Raw genomic sequence first — 23,709 nt, 5'->3', positions numbered from 1 at the left:
TCCCTGCTCTGATGACACTCAGAGGGGTGAGACAAATAGTAAACAAATGAATAAATATAAATGATATTAAGAAATAATCAGTGTTAAGGACAAAGTATTCAACAAGGAGAGGTAGGAAATACCTCTCTAGGGAGATCGAAGTGCTATGTTAATTTAAGGAAGTTAGGGAAGATACTAGTGATAAGGCGACATTTGAAAAAAGTCCTGAAGGAAGTTAGAGAGGAAGCCAAAACCATATGTATTGCAAATAGGAAGAACAAGAAGGGCAAGAGCCTTGAGGCAGGTGCATGCTTGGTGTCTTTGAGGACGCATGGGAGATAAGTGAAGCTAGAACAAAGAATTGGAGAAGAAATCAGAGGTAAGAAAGGTCTGGGAATGAAAAAGATTTTAAAGGAACTTATGGAATATGATGGGGGAAATAGGCTTTTATTCTGTGTTAAGAGGGAAAACGTTGGAAATTTTGAGCAGGAATTGATATGATTAGACATAAGTTTTATAGGGATCATTCTGCTGCTATGCAGAAAATAATATAAAAAGGAGGAAAAGTAAAAGTATCACCAGTTGAAATACTGAGATAATCCAGGCAAAAGTCAGTGGTGGCTTCAGCTAGGTTGTAGCAACGAAGATGATAAGAAGTAGTTAGATTCTGGCTCTATTTTAAAGGTAGAGTCAACATCATATACTGATGGCTTGAATGTAAGTTGAGAGAGGGGAGGAATCAAGGATGCCTTCAGAGTTTTTGGTTGAAGTCACAAGGTAAATGAGACACTATTTACTGAGATATAGAAGGCTCAGGAAAGAGTAGAGTAGGGTGTGGGGTTTCCTTTTGGACTTGCTCAATTTGAAATACATATTAGCCATTTTGCAGGAAAGAATGAACTGACTGACTGCTGTCCTTTGGAAAGCCTGACTGCTATTCTTTGGAAGGTCTGCTTAGAGGGGTGACTTTTGGTAGGCAACTGGAACTTGCATTTCAGGAGGGTCCCTGCTACCGTAACTGTTAACAGTGGCTCAATACGTCCAAACTGCTTAACAATCAATACGATTCATGCTGAATACCTGCTTTCCTTCTGGGAGTTTGGAATTTTGGCATATGTTAGGAAAAGGGTGCCCTGGATACTGAATCTCTAATGAGCTTATCTGGTAGACAACATTTTACGTATGCGGCCACAACTAGTTGCCAGGATGATTAAGTGTGTTTTGTGTGACCCTACGGAGAGAAGACTTTTGGAAGCTTATATCAGTTTTCTCCTGGACTTTACTACATGTACCTTTTCTCTTTGCTGATTTTTTGTGTATACTTTCACCATAATAAATCATAGTCATTAGTATAACTAGATGCTGACTGCTATGTCCTTCTAATGGATCATTTAACTAGGGAGTGGTGTTGGGGATCCCTGACAGCCATCTAGCCAATCCAAAAAGATTGAGTAAGCTTAAGTCTGGAGTCAAGAAAGATATTAGCTGAGATAATAAAATTGGGAACTGTTCCAACAAATTAGATTGGGTATGTCAAATCATTTTTCTGGATGAGACCACCTTACCATGGATAAGGAGAAGTAAACATCTCTGTAGATAATCAGCTATTCCAGTGTGTGGAATTAATGAAGATAGGGAAATCCACAAAAGGACAGTGAGAAGGAGTGCATAGTGCAAAGAGAGGAGAACCCAGAGAGAATGGTGTTGGGGAATCTAGGGCAAGAAGATATCTCTTTGCCATCAGAAAACTGGTCCTGTCATTTTTCACCCCAAAGTCTGGTTCCCTTGCCTATGGAAATATAATCCAAATGTCTGCTGGATTAAAATCCCCCTCAGACAAGGTAACATACCTTTCCTTCCCCCTACCTCTGCTGCTCACCCTTATATATCCCAGCTATTTTAAGGAGTTGCCATAGAATTATCTCATCTTTGGCCAGAAATCTATCAGAAATGTATATTAAACAGCATCTTCCTCTCCTGCCCTGTTCTGGTGATCTATTGCCATAGTATTAAGCATGTCAAAATTTATTGGCATAAAACAATGATGATTATTTTCACAAATATCTGTGAGGCAAACACAATAATCACTGCGCTACAGAAACAAGGCATAATCTTGTGTATTAGAAACAAGGCATGATCTTGTGTATTCAGAGAGGGATGGATTTTCTTTGATCCACCATGATGGTGGCTTTAGCTGAGTAGCTTGAATGGCTGGAGAGACCTGTAGCAGCTCAAGTAGAGACAAATTTTGGGGGCCTTGGCTCTGGCTGTTAGCTGGGTTACTTTGGTTCTTTTTTATGTGTACTAGTGCTGGAATGTCCAGGATGGCTTCTTAACTTACATACTGATGCCTGAGCTACGATGGGTGGAAATGGCCTGATATCAATCTTTGTCTGTCTGTCTGTCTGTCTCTATCTCTCCATTGCCTCTCCAAATGGTTAGGTTGAACACAGGAGTCTCTGGTAAGTTGAACTTCTCACATGGCAGCTGGATTTTTTCAGAGTGAACATGCCAAGAGGCTCAGACAAGTCTTGTTATGACTTAGGCTTAGAAGAGCCAGAGTGTCACTTCTGTCACATTAGTTTGGTCACACAAGCCCCTAAATTAGCCCAGAGCCAAGGGGAGGAGAATTAGAATACTTAGGTTTAACTTCTCAGTGAAAGGTGTAGTAAGACATTCCCAGCCATTTTTAGACATGCTCTGATTCCTATTTTCCAATGACTACTGCTCAAAAACTCATTCTAGAATCTCACTGTGGTTACTGTTTTCTAAAATAGCTATAGGTGATGGCAATTCAGGGTCTCTATCTTCTCCAAATATTTGCAGTCTATAATAGGGTGTTAAAGAATTGCTAACTCCTTGCCTAAGGGTTACACAATGGTGCCCATAATTTTATGACATACTTTTGTAACATTCTAGCTTGACCATACCTGCAAAACAGTAGTGTCAATATTGTACTGAAATGAGTTGATGTGTATTTCTTCCTGCCTAGACTTCCAGCTCCTCCTGGTAAAGGATCATGTGTTACTCAATGTCTGTGTCCTTAGCACCTAGCACAGAGCCTGGCACATAGGACTCAAATACATTTCCTCAATGGAATACTAAATAAATGGGCTTATCCAAAGTTATACTTTTCAAGAATCAAGAGAATCAAGAGATTCTCATTCTAAAGTAGATGAATAGCCTTAATATTTCCACATTGAGGAATAAATGATCAGAAAAAAAATTATGAGTTTAACTATATGTTAACTAACTAGAATGTAAATAAAAAGTTGAAACATAAAAAAAGAAAGAATTTTATGAGTTTGTATGATCATAATCCGAGCCTGGGGGAGTTAATTTTTTTTAGCTAATTTTGAGATGTCTATTTTTTCTTTTGATAAGGAAAAGTACTAGACAGGACTGTTTGTAAGGATGAAAATATGTTGTCCTGTTATCATGACTCATATATGTAATAATCAAACATCTAAAAATAACACTTTCATTAATTTACTATTAGAAGAAACATGTTTCTTGCTGATTGTTGTGCTTACTATTTTCCCCCTTTCTATGAATTTTATTATGATATTAGTCTAACAAAAAAATGAGTATTCACATCTGATATGATGAATATGGTTTTATGGTCTTCACCATGTATTGATCACAGATTATTTTTAGTACTTCCTGATTTATATGTGTAGACCCACTATGATACTTATTATAGTCATTTAGTTGTTTGATTTTATGAGAAAGGAAAAAGTCTGATAGGTAGATACATCCACAATAAGAAGAATAGTGCACTTCTTTCAAGAAATTTAATTTCCAGACCAAGAAAACATTCAGTAAGTTGCTCTTGTAAAAATAATTTGGTGTCCCAATGGATAGCATCTGATACAGATCCACTGATAAGTACCAAACCTCCTATTATTTTATCTAGGTGGGGTATGGAATAATTTAATAGTGTCATTGAGAATATACAATGCTCCAAATAATTTTCAATGACTAGAGGTTTTAATAGTAATTTTAGAAACACTGGTTGGTATATATTGATTCCAAAGTACAATTTTAATAAAGTTAATATTTTGAAGTACTTGGTTTATAAAGCAATTTGGTTTATAAAGCAACACAGATTGCTTTTAATTTTTCACCCATATGCTGTCCAAGGTGCGAATAAAATAGATCCAAGCTTAGACATTAATTTTTTATTTTTTAAAAATGTAAACTTTAAAAATGTAAACTCACATAAAGAATGAATTTTTATTTTTTATTTTTTATTTTTTTAAGTTTATTTTTGAGAGAGAGAGAGAGAGGGAGAAAGCGAGCAAGCACGGGGGAGGGAGACACAGAATCGGAAGCAGGGTCCAGGCTCTGAACTGTCAGCATAGAGCCTGACATGGGGCTCCAACCTATGAGCTGTGAGATCATGACCTGAGCTGAAGTCAGACGCTTAACTGACTGAGTTACCCAGGCACCCCTAAACAATGAATTTTTAAATTCAGTGTTCTTAAAATAATTTAGGTATAGTCTTACCTAATTACATGTGGTTTCCTGTGAGTATAACCTTAAGTACATTCAAAATGGCTATTCACAATGACAAAGCACATTTCTGTATCTCCAGAACTCAGAGTAAAAAAAGGTACATTTCTAAAACATCTAATATTATACTTTTTACCTATAAAATAACAGGAACTACTTAAATAAACCAAGAACTGAGCCTGCAAAATAAATGACGTATTAATCTGTAGTATCAGAAAGAATATATCCAAGTTGTTTCCACCATTATGTAGAGTATATGTAGTCTTTTAAAATTATTATTATTAGTCACATAGAGGCAGTTGAAAAAAGGTTAAGAGTACCACTGTGTTATTAACAATGACATCAGGCATTCTGAGTTTTAACCAGTGTATAGTTGAAGGACAATAAGCAACCAAGATTGTTATGATTAGAACTGTCCCCATTGTCTAGCATTGTCCCCAGCATTGACCTGATATCATGGCCCTGCTGTCACCAAACTTAAGAGAAAATAAGGGAAGATAGAATAGAGGGGAATTGGATAGGATAAACGTAATAATAAGAGGTGAGATATAATTCAGACCTTTGAAAAAAAACTATGTGCCATTTTAAGAGATTCACTACTTAAATTTTAACTGTCATATTTCCCTATATTTAACAAAATGTATGATATGATAAAAAAGAAGCTTTAAGTGTCTGTATCTTAACTTTTATGATGAAGTTAGACCAGAACAGTTAGTTGATGAGGTTACCATATGAAAACTAGAAAACAACCTTGCACTCAAAAGCATTTGAAAGTAACTGTTGATTCTATTAATTTTATTATATAATACTTGAATTAAAAATAAATGGGGGCACTTGTTGTGCTGAGCATTGGATGTTATATTTAAGTAATGAATCACTAAATTCTACAAGAATAAGAGTGTGTGTGTGTGTGTGTGTGTTTGACAGTTTGAAAACACTTAACTCTAATTAGCATTTAACTATTAGATGTTTAACATTTCTTCCCCTTTCTCAATTTTTGTATGACATTCAGGCAAATGATTATTTTCTGTGAAAATCGCCAAGATTTTGGATGGAGAGGCTATGGTTATGCTTTGGCACTTTTTGTTGTAGTCTTTTTGCAAACCTTGATCCTTCAGCAATATCAACGTTTTAACATGCTCACTTCAGCAAAAATTAAGACAGCCGTAATTGGACTCATCTACAAAAAGGTAAAAAGTTAAGGAATTCTCAATTTCTAAATGGATTCTTTCATTGTATGCTTTGAAATAGCATATAGTGTATTAAAAATTCTTAGAGTGCCCGTTGAATATACATTTATTTTACTTTAAAAAACTTTGACTCATCAATACTGGTTGTATTAATTTCTCTATATGGTTCTCTATAGTCCTTACAGTCCCTGAAACTTCTAGTGAGCCCTAATCCAGGAAACTAGATGATGGTTTCTGTCCACTGTTGTGTCACTGAACTCCTCCTCACAAAGTGAATAGCCTTGAGTATTTTCATGTTTGTCTGTGTTTATGTATGAACATTTCTTCCTTTCATGATCATTTTCATTCCGCATGCTACTTTTTTCTTCTTCCTGTGCTCACTCTGCTTTCTCATGCAACAAAGCCATCTTTCTCTATGCAGTCATTATCTGCTACTCTTTCATTCTGTGCCTTGCCTCTGCACCGCACCCCCAGAAATGAAACCTGGCTGATACTTATACTTGTCATAACCCTGAAGTTTAATTTGTTCTTTCTTGAAAATACAGTTTTAAATACCACCTCGTTACCATCCAGAGCCTTTTATTTACATCATAATTAAACTGTTAAAGAGCTTATTTACATCATAATTAAACTGTTAAAGAATTTCTTCCTTCCAGTAGTTATCACTTGAATTATTCAGTTAAGTGTATTTTGCATTCTTACTCACTACTCTTTTATAAATTGTGGGCTCTTTAAGATTTGGAATAGAAACCTATTTACCTGTTGTACTTTTATCATCTGGGAGAGTGACTTTTATACATTTTTATAAAAAGCTGGATGTCTGAGTAAATAAATAAACAAGCCACTCCTTCAAGAAATTAGGGGGAATTATTAGCATATATAATTAATGTGTGGAACTAAATGCAGGTTTTATAAGAGGTCAAAAGAACAGGAAATCTACAATGATTGTGTGCGGTTAAGGAAGGTTTCACATAGAAAGGAAGCCTTGAAGTGGTCTTTGGGAAAGGTGTAGAATTTGTATGAGTGGAAGGAAGTATTACAATTTGGACTGAGCTGGGCATTAAGCATTACAGGCCATTTGGCCATATTGGGCCAAAATGGGAGTATGGAATGGTTTTAGCCCAAGTGCTGGGTCATACTGCCACAGTCATAATTCTAGAGGCTATAAATTCTGAGAAATCCTAATAGGGAGGAAAGATGTCAACAAATCTAGGAATCAGTTTAAATGTTAACACTTGTCTTTGATATACAGTCCATATGGAATAGGATTTCATTCAGTGATTAAAGCATTGGAGTTTGAGTGTAGGATTTGGGTGGATTTGCAAATATGGAAGAGGGGAATGTGGTAGAAATTAGAACAAGTTGTCAAATAAAAAGAAGAAAATCAAGCATTGTGGGTGACTCTTACGAGGGCAGAGAGACCTTGGAGATAATAACGTAAAAGGTCACACTGGCTACAGGGAGGAAACCATAGATTCTTTAGAGAGATTGTTTAAGAACAAAGAACACTCAGGATCAAAGGAGTATATCAATCAAGCCAGCTCAGTAGACCTTGCCATAGGGATTATGATTTAATTCCAAGTCCATCAAACAAGCAGCAGAAGACATTACAACCTGTTGTTATAACCTGCATTGATGCACTGAGGTAGCATGTGCACATGCCACTGATTTTATAAGGGTGGCTTTTTTCTGAGTCTCCTATCCTACACCTGCTTTCTAGAGGGAGTCTCTCTCCATGGAACTAATTAGGGTAGTTAAGTTTCTCTTCTCTTTCTCTTCTTTGTCTCTTTACAGGTTGTAGAATTCTGATTTTCATCATACTTAGATACTCAATGTCCAAAATGTCTCTCATAGTGGCACCAGATACCCATATTAATCTGACATTGGCTCTAGTTCATCAAGGACTTGTTTTTAGAGTGGGGTAAACCTGATCTCAGATCCTGTTCTTGTTGAAGAGGGGAGCTGTTAGGACTTTCTCGTTCTCTGTCCATTCACATGCTGCTCGTTTGGAATAAAGGTCAGGGCATACCAATTTTAAGGTTTGTGGAAAAAGCAGGGGCCTCCTTCCACTTGATCACTTTAGGAGTTCATGAGTCTCAAAGCTCAGATTTTGTCACACCTTAGCTCAGAGGTACGGCTCCATGACAATTCTTGAGGTCTAAGAAATGGGATATGCATCAAAAGCAGCATCAGTTATCCTGGGTTTAAGGTGGGCAGTCTGAGAGCATTCCTCTTCCAAACACTGTCCAGTAGAATCTTTGTGATTTTAAAAATGGGTGAAGATGATCAGAATGTATAAAACTTCTATTTAAAAAATAAATGTCATGGGAATATAATGTGTAGCATGGTGACTATAGTTAGTAATACTGTATTTTGTATTTGAAAGCTGCCAAGAGAGTAGTTCTTAAAAGTTCTCATCACAAGAAATTTTGTAATTTTGTACTATGTGTAGTGATGGATGTTTAAATGATCATTTTGCAATGTATACAAATATCGAAGCATTATGTTACACACCTGAAGCTAATGTATGTCAACTAAATATATCTCAATTTTATATTAAAATGTTTTTAATGTTTGTCTATTTATTTTTTAAGTTTATTTTGAGAGAGAGAGAGAGAGAGAGAGAACACAAGCAGTGGAGGGGAAGAGGAGAGAGAGAGAGAGAGAGAGAGAGAGAGAGAGAGAGAGAGAGAGAGAGAGAATCCCAAGAAGGCTCCATGCTGTCCGCATGGAGCGCAGTGTGGGGCTTGAGCTCACAAACCGTGAGATCATGACCTGAGCCAAAATCAAGAGTCGGTTGCTTAACGGACTGAGCCACCCAGGCACCCCTTTGTTTATTTTTTTTTATTTTTTTATTTTTTTTTTTTTAACATTTATTTATTTTTGGGACAGAGAGAGACAGAGCATGAGTGGGGGAGGGGCAGAGAGAGAGGGAGACACAGAATCGGAAACAGGCTCCAGGCTCCGAGCCATCAGCCCAGAGCCTGACGCGGGGCTTGAACTCACGGACTGCGAGATCGTGACCTGGCCTTTTGTTTATTTTTGAGAGAGAGAGAGAGAGAGAGAGAGGTGGGGGAGCAGAAAGAGAAGGAGACATAGAATTCAAAGCAGGCTCCAGGCTCCTAGCTGTCAGCATAAAGTCCAATGCAGGGCTTGAACTCATGAACCGAGAGATCATGACCTGAGCCAAAGTTGGACACTTAACCAACTGAGCCACCCAGGCACCCCAATATATCTCAATTTTTAAAAGAGGGAGGAGAAAAGGAAAAACAGGAGAGATTTGGGACATGGAGTGCTGACAAAGAGAACAGGTTTGAGTTAGAGACCAAAGTTTTGTTTTCCATTGAAGGAATAATATGAGGATTTGAGATATCTGGAAAAAAATAAAGTGAAATAAAATAAAAGTTTCAAAACAATTTTTTTAACTAAAAAAAAGTACTACATCGGCACTATCTGGTTGGGCAGCCACTAGTAACATATGATTATTGAGCCTTTGAACTGTAGCTAGTAAGATTAAGGAAATGAATTTTTAATTTTAATTAAATGTAATAACCACACATAGCTAATGACTACCATATTCGATAGTATTACAGTGCCTAGACTGTCTACATTTGTACTTTAAAGATTTATTCTTACCTTAATTGTGATAATTATAACATGCAAGAAAATTGATAAAATATATATATATTAAATTTTTGTTTATTTTTGAAAGAGAGAGAAAGAGAGCATGGAGGAGGAGGAGTAGAGAGAGGGAGACAGAGGATCTGAAGCAGGCTCTGCGCTGACAGCAGAGAGCCTGACACGGGGCTTGAACTCATGAACTGTGAGATCATGATTTGAGCTGAAGTTGGACACGTAACCGACTGAGCCACCCAGGCGCCTCAGATATATTTTTTTTAAAATAAAGACACTCTACTGTGGTCAGGATTAGGAGAAGCAGAATCCAGATCCTGCACGTAGAGTCAGAAAGATAATTCTGGCATATTGTATTGCATGCAGTGGAATTGAAGAAGAATGCGTTCTTATAAATGTTACGAGGGTCTACCTTTAGGTACACCTTATGTCATTAGAAGTATAGTAACTTTTGGTTTAGAATCGCTGGGTTAGGAATTTTTAGGGCCCTTCCAGCTCTAAATTATGTGATTTCTGTGACTTATAGCAGCGTTGGTCCGGAAAAATGTCATGGTTAATATTGCATAATATTGCATGACATAGGTCTGAAGGATGAATTGCATGAGGCAAAGGCTCTACTGTTGGAAATATATAGTGGGAGGGAGTCCACAGATGGATACATGACTTACTCAGAAAATGATGAGTAGATTAATGTAGCTAGAGATAATATTTTATGAGCAGGTTTGTGGGGAGGGTTAGGATGGTAAGAAAGAAGGGATTGCAGCTCATTTTTTTAGAAGCTTGAAAACTACATTGTAAAAATGTACTTTAGTTCTAGAGGAAGTTAGGACTCGTTTGAGCCATAGGACAGATGGATAATCAGGAGAAAGTAATTAAAATAGGTTGGGTTGGAAATAAAGAATATTTTAGAACTATATTAATAGTTCTGGAAGTAAAGATATGAACCAGAGCCATGGCAGTGAGTCTAGAAATGAAAACATACATTAAGAGGGAGAATGTGAAATGGCAAACATATTTCACCATCAGATGATAAAATGAGATACTAGTGAATTGAGTTCAGTGATAATCAAGATATCTCCAGTCAATAAGATGTTTTTAAAGGCTGGGGCCATACCTGGCTCATCTGGCTCTTGGAGTATAATTCAATATATGAAATCAATGACGTTTCACAATGTGATGAGTCACCTACCTGTGCTGTGTGTGTGTAGACTAGATAAAGACAATATTCTACAATATTCTAGAAAAGAAATCTCAGACTTGGATGGAATTTAAAAATAACAGAGCTTTGTGAGTGTGATTATGATTACAATATGACTGTTAAATGAAAATTGGCTAATTTTCATTTTGATTGCAGAGTATTTATAAACTCTCAACTTTTCATATGGTTTTAGATTTTACATTTTTTCCCTTTTACCTTAGTGTTGCTTTCTCTCTTTTATAAGGTTAAATACTTTTTACCAGATAATTCTTCAATATGTTGCACCATCCAGTATACTTGTGGTGTCATATTGCAGTATTCTTCCAAATTGTTTCGCATAACAAAGAGGCAGTTTAGATTGTGTAATTTAGGAATAAATGGTAACTAAATTCCCCTTCATGCCTTGTGAATTTTGTCCCTCACAGAAATGTAAAAGTTTAGTTGGCAGAAAAAAATATTGAAAGAAAAATCAGTGCTCCTGATGTTAAAAATGCAATGCAGAACAACATCCATTTATATAGTGCCCTTTAATCTTAATATTTTGAAAGCAGTTAATTTTTAAAGATAATTTTCTTTTGTATATTGAAGAAAATGTGTAATGAATAAAATGGGGCAGACAAAATGACAGCAATTCATAATTCCAGATTGCAAAGGTAATCATTGATGTAATTTCCTCTAATTATTTTACATGCATGCATATATATGTGTAATATACTTTTTTATAATCTATTATTTATTTCATAATAGGTCATGACCAAACATGTTGAGAAAATACTTTGTTATATGACACAAACAATTTAAATGCATAGTAGAAACTTTCATATATGTATACACTACACTTTTTCCTACTACTACTGTCATTTTTTGCCTGATTTACTTGTCACCTTGTTTACCATCTTCACTCATGATACATATGGTTCACTCAATGTATATGGGAGTTCTTTTTCCACACATTCTTTTTTTTTTAATAATTTTTTAACGTTTATTTATTTTTGAGACAGAGAGAGACAGAGCATGAACGGGGGAGGGTCAGAGAGAGAGGGAGACACAGAATCCGAAACAGGCTCCAGGCTCTGAGCTGTCAGCACAGAGCCCGACGCGGGGCTCGAACTCACGGACCGCGAGATCATGACCTGAGCCGAAGGCGGACGCTTAACCGACTGAGCCACCCAGGCGCCCCTCCACACATTCTTTATAACCATAGCAATATTGTCTTCTGACTACAGATTTTACAGCTGCTGCCAACCCCCACCTCTTACCCCACCATTTTCAGATAACCTGTTTTATTTCAATTTTACTGTGTTTGGGTGCTTGTAAGTATTTCTTTTTTTTAAAATTTAAAAAAATATATTTATTTATTTTTGAGAGAGACAGGGAGAAACAGAGCATGGGGGAGGGGCAGAGAGCCTAGAGAGACACAGAATCCAAAGCAGATTCCAGGCTCTGAGCACTCAGCACAGAGCCCAATGTGGGGCTCAAACCCATGAGCTGTGAGATCATGACCTGAGCTGAAGTCAGATGCTCAACCGACTGAGCCACCCAGGTGCCCCATAAGTATATCTTTCTAAGGATAATTTTAACATCATAGAATTTGCAAATTTTACCAGGATAAGAGAAGGTACTGTTTTCTAACTAAATTGCCTGGTACTTCCTGATTGCTTTTGGTTTGAAATATTTTCTTTGATCAGAGAGATTGTCTTCTGTTTTATCTTTAATTATTTCTTATTCTTTACTTGTAAAGTAATTGTTATGTATTTATGTGTCTACACATATATATGTATATATATAATATACACACATGTATATAATAGACACATACAAACATATATGTTGCACTCTGTTTTAAGCACTATTATGTACATAGAAATAGATACATGGTCAGTTATAGATATGGATGTAGCTGTCAATATAATGCTATAAGGAAACTTAAAGTCAGAACAATTGAGTAACTTACCCACTGTCAAAGAGTTATGAAGTAGTGTTACTGGCTGGCCCTGGAACCAGGCATTTCACCCTAGAAGTTGGTTATTCATTAATCTATATTTATAAAGAAATATAAATGTATATGTAAATACATATTAATATAAATACATCATATTTACATTAATATGTATTTACATATTTATAATATATATTTAATATATTCATATAAATATAATACATTTAAAACATATTTATGTAATATATACATATATGTGTGTATATTTATATCCCATGAGTGTATACCTACCTGAAACTCCTCCATGCCTTAAATCTTTTTTTTTAATATTTCATGTTTAAAATATGTTTTCTCTAATATCTGGGAAAAGTTTTTGAACATATCTACTGGTTTAGGAATTCCATTTTTGGGGGCGCCTGGGTGGCTTAAACAGTTAAGTGTCTGGCTTTGGCTCAGGTCATGCTCTCATAGTCCGCGAGTTCAAGCTCCACATCAGGCTCTCTGCTGTTAGCACAGAGCCTGCTTCAGATCCTCTGTCCCCCTCTCTCTCTGCCCCCTCCCCTGCTGTCTCTCTCTGTCTCTCTCACTCTCAAAAATAAACATAAATTAAAAAAAAAATCCTTTCTTGTAACATCCATTTGGACTTTTGGTGCCTCCATTGTAATTTTAAACAATTTGACACTTGTATTTTCAATTTAAATTATTCTTTTTTGTTTTTACTCATTTTAAACAGTTATTGTGTTCTTTTGCTATAAGATTAACAAGGGATATTCATATATTTCTCATGTTTCTTGTGATATATTTTGTTCCAATAGGCCATTTATTTGATTCCTTGGATAATTTAGCTACTTTGAACTATTCAATCTGCTAGTATTTTCATAAATACTAAATACTCTTTAACTTTTCCTTCTATAAGTGTGAGAGAAAATAGTTTATAACTTTTTATAATTATAAGTTGCTGGTGGATTCTATTAGAGATCAATGGTCCTCTCTTAAGAAATGTTATAGACTTAATGAAATGAGAGTTACAGTTCTAGGATTTCCATGGTTTCAGTTGGCCAAATTAGGCGATCAGTAACATGTTAGGGGAAGGTTAAAGAGCTGCCTTTGGGGGAGATATGGCTAAAGCTTAATATCATAATGACTAATATGTTTTTCTTTTTTTCCCCCTCTTGTGGCAGTAGTAGTCATTCTGTTTTATCACTAGCACAACTGTCCCCCCATTACTAGTCAGTAATAGAACTGTTTCTAATTTACTGTGTAGAAATGTAAACAAGGATTGAACACTGCAGCAGTCATAAATGTTAGGGGGATTCTGGAACCTTACAATGCTCCCTTATGATATGGATATGGATATGATACAACCTTATGAGGCTGTGCAGACCACCACCTCCCCTGCCCCCAAGAAGGTTGTACCTCCCTCTTACATGAAGCCCTCCTGTTTTAAACTCAGGAATTATAGAAGAGTTCCACTGAAAGTCCTACCTACTTATTTTTAATATGGGCCTTTTCTTTGGCTTTTTATTATTCATTTGTTGAAAAAAATAGACTTTGAGTGCTTCCGATATCCCATTTACTCTTGTTAGCCCAGCTGTCTATCTTGTCCCTCTTTAAATCAGTGCAGTGGACGTTCCTTAAAATTCTTGGCATATGAATGAACTTTTGCCTGGCTTCCAGTACAAATACCAATTCCCCACTACTTTTGCAGTTTATTTTTTCATTTCACTGGGAATTTTAAATGAGTGGAGCATTAAATAAATGAATTTCTAACATCAACCTTAGTAAGAGTTACCAATAATTAAACTTGGGAATATTGAATTCAGTATACAAATATTAAAATAATGTGCATAGAGACAAAGTGAGAATTGGGCCTTGGAAGAAAAAATGTATTTCCATCTGCTCCACCAAGCCTTTCCAATATTTTTATCTTTCTAAATTCCCATAGCCCTTCTTAGCTATTTTTATACTTACTATCATTCTGTGTGGGAGGTATATGTGTGTGTGTGGGGGGGGTGGTAAGTAGACTCCACAACCAGATTATAATCTTTTTGAGAATTAGGATAGTGTCATTTTTAAATTTTCTAGTTTTAAGCATAATACTATTCATCAGCATTCATTAGATATTTATTGATTCTTTTATGTACTTTGTATTGATAAAATTTAGATGGTTTAGCATTTTAGGGGTGCCAACGGATAGAGAAGATCCTCAATGCTAAAAATATAGAATAGATTTTTTTGTGTATCAATTCTGCACCCATTGTGGGGCTTGATCTCATGACCTCAAGATGAACAGTCACATGCTGTACATACTGAGCCAGCCAAGCACCCCTAGAACAGATTTTTTTTTTAATTTTGTAATCAGCAATTTGTAGAGGGTTCTTAGTGAAGGTATTTGCTTGGGAATACAAATGTTACTCTCTACCAATATGCAGTGAATTTTAAAACTATATGTTTTGATCAATAGTTGTATCTTCCTCATGTAATAACATTAAAAGTTCTCAATATTTTATAATCCTAATACATAAACAATCTTGTACATTTTCCTAAATATATTAAAAATATATATTAAAAGTTACCATTGTTTGATGATAATAATGCCCCAAGTTCTACAGAACTCTTAAATATTTTGCTGCTTCTTTTTTTTTTTCCTAGGCCCTACTTTTATCTAATGTCTCACGAAAGAGGTTTTCAACTGGGGAAGTTATTAACTTGATGTCAGCAGATGCCCAGCAGCTCATGGACTTGACCGCAAACCTCAATCTCCTTTGGTCAGCCCCTTTACAAATCCTGATGGCCGTATCACTGCTTTGGCAAGAGCTGGGTCCAGCAGTGTTGGCAGGGACAGCAGTCCTGGTGTTGGTTATACCAATAAATGCTTTGGTTGCAACTAGAGTAAAAAAGCTAAAGGTAAGAAAAAGACTGCATCCTGTTACACGTGTCAAACAGAAGCCGCGTTTTCTGACTTGTGTTGACAATAACCATCTGGCAAATTCTGTATATGTGGAAATAACCCAACTTTGTCATTCATTCATTCAACCAACAGCGATTGGACATCTGTTCTGTGCTGAAGTACTGCAGTGAGGGGAACTGATGAGTTCCAGCTTTCATTGGAGGAGAAGGCATTGAGAAATGAATAAATAACACAATGTCAGATGTTAATTTGTGTACGAAGAAATACGAATTAGGCTAGGATGATAGAGTAACAGAGTGCCATTTCACATACAGGAGTAGTGAAGTCCTCAGGAAGGATATGATATATCATCAGGGTAAGGGAGGAATCCATGTACATGTCTGAGAAAAAGATTCACTAAGCAAAAGTAACAGTGTGCACACAGTCTAGAGATAAGGGTGTGCTTGTTTTGTCTGAAGAGTGGCAGGGAGGCTGGTGGGTTACAGTAAGCAAGGAGTGACTACATCCAGAAAGTAGTTGGTAAGCGATTAACTGAAATAATTTTAATATTCTTCCTTTACATTCATTCATCTTACTGTTAATACCTTATTTGACGTCTGCCATGTACCAGACAGTGTGGACTGTGCTATACTGTAGAAATGGAGAAACAGGACATAGTTTACTGCACCAAAAAACCACAGTTTAAGGGGAAGGACGAATGGTTTCATGTGTTAAAGTAAACACACACATGCACATGCAGGTGTATTGCTTATGACACTTATTTTATTTTTTTAAATGGATAAAAGATTAACACTATCTATGTACTGACATGGAAATGTGTCAATCACATATTAGGGGGAAAATAAAGAAACCTATGTATGCAGATATATGTGTATATTATGCATACATGTACATATACATAACCCAATTTTTTTTATGTTTTTAACCTTTATTTATTTTTGAGAGAGAGAGCGAGAGAGCATGAGTGGGGGAGGGGAGAGAGAGAGAGGGAGATACGGAATGTGGAGCAGGGTCCAGGCTCTAAGCTGTGAGTACAGAGCCCGACGCGGGGCTCAAACTTGCAGACCATGAGATCATGACCTGAGCCGAAGTCTGACACCCAACAGACTGAGCCACCCAGGCACCCCAAATTTTTTAAAATGTGAATATACCTATGACATGGGTGTGATAGAGAATACTAAATGAAATGATACAGATTTAGATATAAATGAATTTTTATAGGCATAGAAATAATCTAGAGATGAAGCACCAGTCTTTTAAGAATAGTTACCTATAGAGTAGAATTAAATGGAAGGAGGGAGATTTTTCACTAATTACTTGAATACATTTAAGGGATGAGGATTTACACCTTCTTTTATATTTTTCTGAATTTTCTAAATACAGATCAATCACCAAATAATTACTAAAATTATTACCAAATAATTACTAGAAAGATGACTAGTCTTTAGATGAAAACTAGAAAATACCATATAACTATGCAATAATTATGAATTACTAACACAATAGTATTTAGAATAACAAGTTTGTATTATAATTAATATTTTTAAACTAGCTTTTAAAAATTCTAGATTTTAAATAATTTAAATTCAAACTTTTATGAATTGAAATACATTTGGGGGAAATTTCAAAGAGAGTACAATATTATGTACAAATATACTAAACAGAAAATATGCCTTTAATCACACAAATAGTATTATGGATAGTAACTTGTAAGTGTGTAGTTTGTTAGATATACAAATACAGTACTTATTATTTGCCAAAAAAGAATCAGTATTTGAAAATATCCATTTTAATCACTTTAATTTCCAAAGTATTAATACTCAAGATAGTATACTTATAATATACAGACTTTTATGTTTATTCTGTTATAAATAAATATATATGTATATATATATATAATTGATAAAATTTGGGGAATTTAATCCCATTTAAATAGAATATGGATGGATATTATTTTTTTATTCAATTTTAAACAAATTACATGTAAATAAATAAATTTTCTACTATTTTGTAAAGTATGCACTTTGCTCTTATTCTACTGCTGGCTACTTTTAAGTTTTAAGATATCTACTTATAACTAATTTGTACCTTTACCAATGAAAGAATATATGAATATTTTATGATGGTTTTCAACTAAATATTATATAAAATAGAGGGAAGAGACTGTATTTTTTTAAAAAGCTGTAGCAAAGTAAGTTAAATTATTAGCAACCTTTGTCAAATATGCTATCATTTTCTTCCCCTTAAACAGAAAAGTCAAACGAAGAACAAAGATAAACAGATAAAACTACTCAATGAAATCTTACATGGAATTAAGGTAATATAAAAGGAATGTGATTTTAATTTCACTATTTAGAATACAGTAATGTTAGTGAATAAATGAATTTTTTACCATTCTCAATATCAAAGTAATGAAATATATATATTTAAGGAAAGTAATGAAATATATATATTTATATATATATATGCAAAAAATACATATGAGTATATCATATAAACATAGGATACACATTATCTACCATTATATCATAGGATATAAACATTCACCATTACTACACTATAAACATTCATCAACACTATCATTATAAACATAGGATATGCCCATTATATGTACACATTGATTCACATATATAGGTATACACACACACACACACACACACACACACACGCGCGTAATTGTTGGCAGAGTATTTCAAGTCTCATGTATAGGAATTCTTACTGTTAAAATAGCATTTAAATGAAACCAAATAAAATGCAGGTATTTTCCTTTTGTTTCTCACCCAAGAATTAAACATAAAGATCCCCAAGAGACAACATATAACTTGTTTTAAGGGGTTGTGTGGAAGAGATGGAATGAGGCAGGCAAGAGTGGCAATGACATTATCATCAGGTTGAAGGCAAGTTTATATGGGGAAAGTGATGAAATGTCATTCAGGTTCTTTTAGGTGGAATGGAAATGATCATACAAATGTTATTTTACAAAACGTATGTTATAAATTATAAATTATTTATCCCTAAGAAAGCTACCCCCCATTCCACTAATATTTTCTCTATCATAAAAGAGTGCAACCTCATGAACTTTCTAGATAGATAGATAGATAGATAGATAGATAGAATTTCAAATTCTGTTTCACCTAGATTATACCATATCAGATTTTTCTTTTTTTAAATTTTAATGTTTATTTATTTATTTTCTGAGAGAAAGAGAGAGACAGAGAGAGAATGAGAGCAAGCCAGGGAGGAGCAGAGAGAGAGAGAGAAATCTCAAGCAGGCTCTGCACTGTCAGCACACAGCCTGATGTGGGGCTCAAACTCACAAGCTGTGAGATCATGACCAGAGCCAAGACCAAGAGTCCAGTGCTTAACTACTCAGCCACCCAGGAACCCCTAGATTTTTTCTAAAGGACAAAATTTGTAAAGCCCACATGGAATTTCCTTCTGGAATTGACAATTGCATAGGAAATTTTCTGTCTTGTGCATTTATCATTACAAACATAGGATATGCCCATTATATGTACACATTGATTCACTTTAGGAATCATTAAAAATTCTGCTCTATTGTACTGTGTAGAACTTTCACAAAATTGAAAACTACTGAAGTGAAAGACATTGTTAAAGATACCTTGAAAAGAGACTGATATGATTCACTTACTTATCTGAATATAAGAGTAGCCTTAAGTAGCTCTGAAATTTAACTCAGATTAAATTACTGAATAGCTGATATTCTGTAATAAGGTCATACACCCCCAAAGTAATGTGATCCTAATGCATCCAGTACTTCTCAGTGGGTTAATTGATAACCCCTGCATTCATACAAAGTGTAGCAATGTATGTTTATAGGTTGTAAATGCTGATATTGGGGGGGGGCCTGGGTGGCTCAATTGGTTAAGCGTCCGACTCTTGATTTCAGCTCAGGTCATGATCTCACAGTTTATGGGTTTGAGCCCTGCTTCGGGCAGTGTGCTGACAACATAGAGCCTGCTTAGGATTCGTGCTCTCTCTCCCTCTCTCTATTCCCTCCCTCACACGGTCTCTGTCTCTAAATGAATAAATAAATAAATAAAGATTGATATTCATAAAAGGAAATTTGTATTATCAGTAAGACTGGGACAGTGTAGATAAAATAAAAGAACATTTCCTAGATATCTGAGCAAAAGTCAAAAATTTGAAATTAGTTCCAGCAGTGAATATACTAGACAACTGGTAGAGGACCAAGTATAGGGAAGTTTAAAGTATAGGATAGTTTGAAGGTGTGGGCCGTCAGCATCCCTGGGGTTTGGGGGAAGAAAACAGATGCAATAGCCTCTCTCTGATAATGATAATAGCTCTCATTTAGTGAACAATGTTTACGTGCCACATGCTGTAATGATCACTTTGGATCTGTTTCCTCATACGATTCTTAGGAACCCCAAGAAAATAACTTCTCAACTTCATTTTCCAAATAAGGAAACAAAGTCTCTGAGAAGTTAAGTGTCATGTCTAAATTCACAAAGCCAGTGAGAGATTTTTAGGGTTCTCCAGAGAAACAGAGCAATAGGATGTATGTGACTCTATATATTCCAGTTTACAATCTCAAAACACTAGTCACCTTTCAGAAAATGGCTTGAAGTCCCATGCCATCAGTCTTCCAGAAATTGAGAGGCCATAGAAAGGAGCATAGCTATTGGGAAATGGGAGTGGACAGAAGTGAGAGCTGAACCAGCAGGAAGAGTACTAATATTAAGCTAGACAGAAACACTGTGGGGCTCATGCCCAGAGCTGAGATGTTGCTGAAGTCTGGCTCAGGAATAAGCTATTGGTGGATGAGAAGGACATAAACCTGGAGAGGTGGTGATTTTCTACTCCCAGCCATCTACCCCCCAAAAACCCATAATAAAAGGAAATACTTTTTTTATGTTTATTTTTGAGGGAGAGAAGATAGAGAGCATGAGCAAGGGAGGGGCAAAGGGGGAGGGCGACAGAGAATCTGAAACAGACTCTGTGCTGTCAGCACAAAGCCTGACGTGGAGCTTGAACCCATGAACCTTGAGATCATAATCTGAGCCCAAGTCAGATGCTCAACTGACTGACCTACCCAGGAGCCCCAGGAAAAATTTGACTCAGGTGAAAATAGGAGTATTATTTGCTTTATGAGTTTAATGTCTTTTTTAAAAATACTTTACAGTTGTGTGTATGTTGGGGGCCGGGGGAGTATACTGTGTATATTTGTATGGGTGCAGGTTTTTATTTCTTACATGATATTGATTTATCAAATAGTCATTGTCTGCATCCTTTACAGATCCTCAAACTTTATGCATGGGAACCCTCTTATAAAAAGAAGATTGTTGAAATTCGAGAACAGGAGTTAGAAGTTCAAAAATCAGCTGGGTATCTTGCTGTATTTTCTATGCTGACATTAACTTGCATTCCATTCTTGGTGAGTGTGTATAATATTTCCTGTTTTGATTTTCAAATTTGATCTGCAGATCACCTCCAAATTACCTGGACTTAAGGTGTCCAAAGTGGAGTCTTCTGTATCTGAAATAACATTTTCATGAAATGCAGTCGTTGATTTATGTAGATTAGAGAATGGAAGTTTTAAAGAAGAGGAAAGTATATGCATTCTCATTGGTCTGTATTTTTTACCTATAATACAATTTTGTTTCTTTACAAATTTCTCACAGATCGACCACTTGCCTTTCTATCCTTAAACAGTATAACCTGCATTTAAGAGTTTCATTTCAGGTATAAAATTCCTTGATTGGTGTGATTAAGCAAGACCCAAAGGCATACTATATGGAGTTGGGAAGGGAATGAAGAATTATTGAGTGCTTCTCCAGCATGCCAGACAAGTTAATAGAGGTTGCCTTGTTTCATTCTTGCAATGATAAGGCATTGCTTTTCTCATTTCACAATAGGAAATGAAAGTCCATTCTACTTTGGTAATATCCTCAAAGTTATAGGATTAATATTCGGAGGCAAATTGATATGAACTGAGGGTGTTCTCTTTCTGTCATACCATGTAAGTGTTGGGAATTCCATGTTATTTAAACTAGAATATAAAGTGCCTTGAGGTGTAAAGCGATGACTGAAAGCCAAAGGAAGACCAGACCACATAGAGCTGAAGCATCAATGTTAATCAAAGTTACCACTCCTGGTGGTGATGGGGGCCAGGGGAAGTTCCATATGTCTCCCTGGTTGGCAATTTTAAATATTATTATTTTTTATTTAGATAAATATATGAGTATTATGAAAATAAAAGTGATATTTACATTTGGAATTCTTTGGTAAAAATGTCCAAGAAGTATTTGCTTAAGATAAGTCCTATGTACATGATAGTCAGCATATTCTCATGCATATATGAACTTTTCTGCCCTTTCTAAATGACACTTACAAAAGTAAATATAAATGTTATGAGCCATGATTTATTCATACTTTCTTCAGTTAATTTTATGACTCACAGAAAGTATAATCATTACATATGAGTCCGGGTGTATACATATACCATTGGAAAATAAATTTACATAATACTCCATCTTAAAAAAAAAAGATGTACACATTTTATTTATTTTTTAATTTTTTTAAGTAAATTTCTTCTGAGAGAGAGAGAGAGATTGGACAGGGGGAGAGACAGAGAGAGAGAGGGAGAGAGAGAAAGAGAATTCCCAACAGGCTCTACACAGACAGTGCATTAATACACATTTTAAATGGGAATAATTCCAGTAAGAACATGATATCTGAAAGAAGGGAATTGGGCCACATGGTCTCAAGGATGCCGTTTTCTAAGATACACAATTGTATTGTCTAAATATTATTTTATATTCTTCAGCAATCATACTGAATAGTACTGGATTTTGGTAAACAACAATAAAAAAGGTTTTAACATTTTTTCCCCTATTTTGGGGGACTTTAACTCATACTGTTGTTAGCACTGAATAATTGAAGGAAAGAACATGTCTGTATTTTTTAGGTGTCCATGGCGACGTTTGGCATCTATTTCTTATTGGATGAAGGAAACTTTTTAACAGCCACTAAAGTGTTCACATCTATGTCTTTGTTTAATATTTTGAAGCTTCCTTTGTTTGATTTACCAATGGTGATCTCAGCTGTGGTCCAGGTACATCCAAAATATGCTTAAACCTTAGAAGAGTCATTCATTCATCTACTGAAGTCTGTGGTTTTGCACATTTTACTTCTGTGTCTTTTTTTAGTATTTATTTCACTTTTTGTTGTTGTTTTACACTGCCTTCAAAATTAATCTCCCCGAATTAATGAGTAATAGGGAACATTAACGAATCGAAGGAATCATGTTTTCTTTGCCTATGCTTTTCTCCTATCAAAATGACTTTTAAGTGTTTCCATATAGGATATTGTTTTCATTGCTAAGTGTTAGTTTATTTTATTTAGCTTTTTATTTTTTATTTTTTTAAAATTTTTTTTTAACGTTTATTTATTTTTTGAGACAGAGAGAGACAGAGCATGAACGGGGGAGGGTCAGAGAGAGGGAGACACAAAATCTGAAACAGGCTCCAGGCTCTGAGCTGTCAGCACAGAGCCCGACGCGGGGCTCGAACTCACGGACCGTGAGATCATGACCCGAGCCGAAGTCGGCCGCTCAACCGACTGAGCCACCCAGGCGCCCCTTATTTAGCTTTTTAAAAGGTAGTGTTAGACATAATGCCATCAAAAGTCTCATTTTATGTTTTCAGTTGAAAAAATATTTTGCTAGATGCTTTGTATGGAACTTGATATGAATGTTTCTCCAGGGTTCAGCAACATTTCATCTGTACTGAAGGAATAAGACAGGGAAACAAGTGCACTGATAATGTCAGTCTGCCAACAAACCATGTATGAGGTATCTGCTTCAGCAGATCTTTATTGTAATCTCCAGTCACTGGGGGCTCTTTTAATATTATTATAATGAGTAGAAAGCTGCTAAAACCACAGGGAATGTGGAGAATGATTCCTTTGCGCTGAGATTTTGTGTTAAATTTTTTGAATGTCAGGTTTCGATTTTCTGGGTGGCCTCCATTGAATCCTCTTCCTCAAGTCTGAGTTCATAAGCAAAGTGAAGCTTTGCTAATTGGAACCAGCTCTTTAATCTATGAACTTTGCCTTTAAATTTTTATATGATTTGATGGGTGCCTGGGTGGCTCCATCTGTTAAGCATCTGACTTTGACTCAGGTCATGATCTCTCGGTTCGTGAGTTTGAGCCCTGGTTTAGGTGAGCTCAAGTCCCGCTTCTGGTGAGCCCCACCTCTCTCTCTCTCTCTTTCTCCACTCCCTCTCTGCCTCTCATGAGTTTCTCTCTGTCTGTCCCTCACTCACTTCTGCCCTCTCTCTTAAAAAAATTTTTTTTGTATT

General features: G+C 35.6%; 1 protein-coding gene across 5 annotated transcripts in view; it reads left to right on the top strand.

Annotated features, from left to right (window-relative positions):
* Positions 1-23,709, top strand: part of LOC109277827 (multidrug resistance-associated protein 1-like) — an 88,036-nt gene that overhangs the window by 14,408 nt on the left and 49,919 nt on the right. For 4 of the 5 annotated variants that reach the window (XM_019467742.2, XM_019467748.2, XM_019467740.2 and 1 more), the window contains 5 exons: positions 5,507-5,684; positions 15,107-15,361; positions 17,617-17,682; positions 20,644-20,781; positions 22,315-22,461. In XM_019467742.2, the coding sequence (XP_019323287.2) occupies positions 5,507-5,684; positions 15,107-15,361; positions 17,617-17,682; positions 20,644-20,781; positions 22,315-22,461 (784 nt within the window). The remainder of the gene's footprint in view (positions 1-5,506; positions 5,685-15,106; positions 15,362-17,616; positions 17,683-20,643; positions 20,782-22,314; positions 22,462-23,709) is intronic. The other variant, XM_019467745.2, reaches the window with a different exon arrangement.

The sequence above is a fragment of the Panthera pardus genome, unplaced genomic scaffold (genome assembly GCF_024362965.1).
Source record: "Panthera pardus isolate Hobbes unplaced genomic scaffold, ASM2436296v1 HiC_scaffold_16, whole genome shotgun sequence".
Classification (NCBI taxonomy): Eukaryota; Metazoa; Chordata; class Mammalia; order Carnivora; family Felidae; genus Panthera; species Panthera pardus.
Note: the sequence above shows the minus strand (reverse complement) of the source record. Positions and strands in the feature narration are given on the sequence as shown.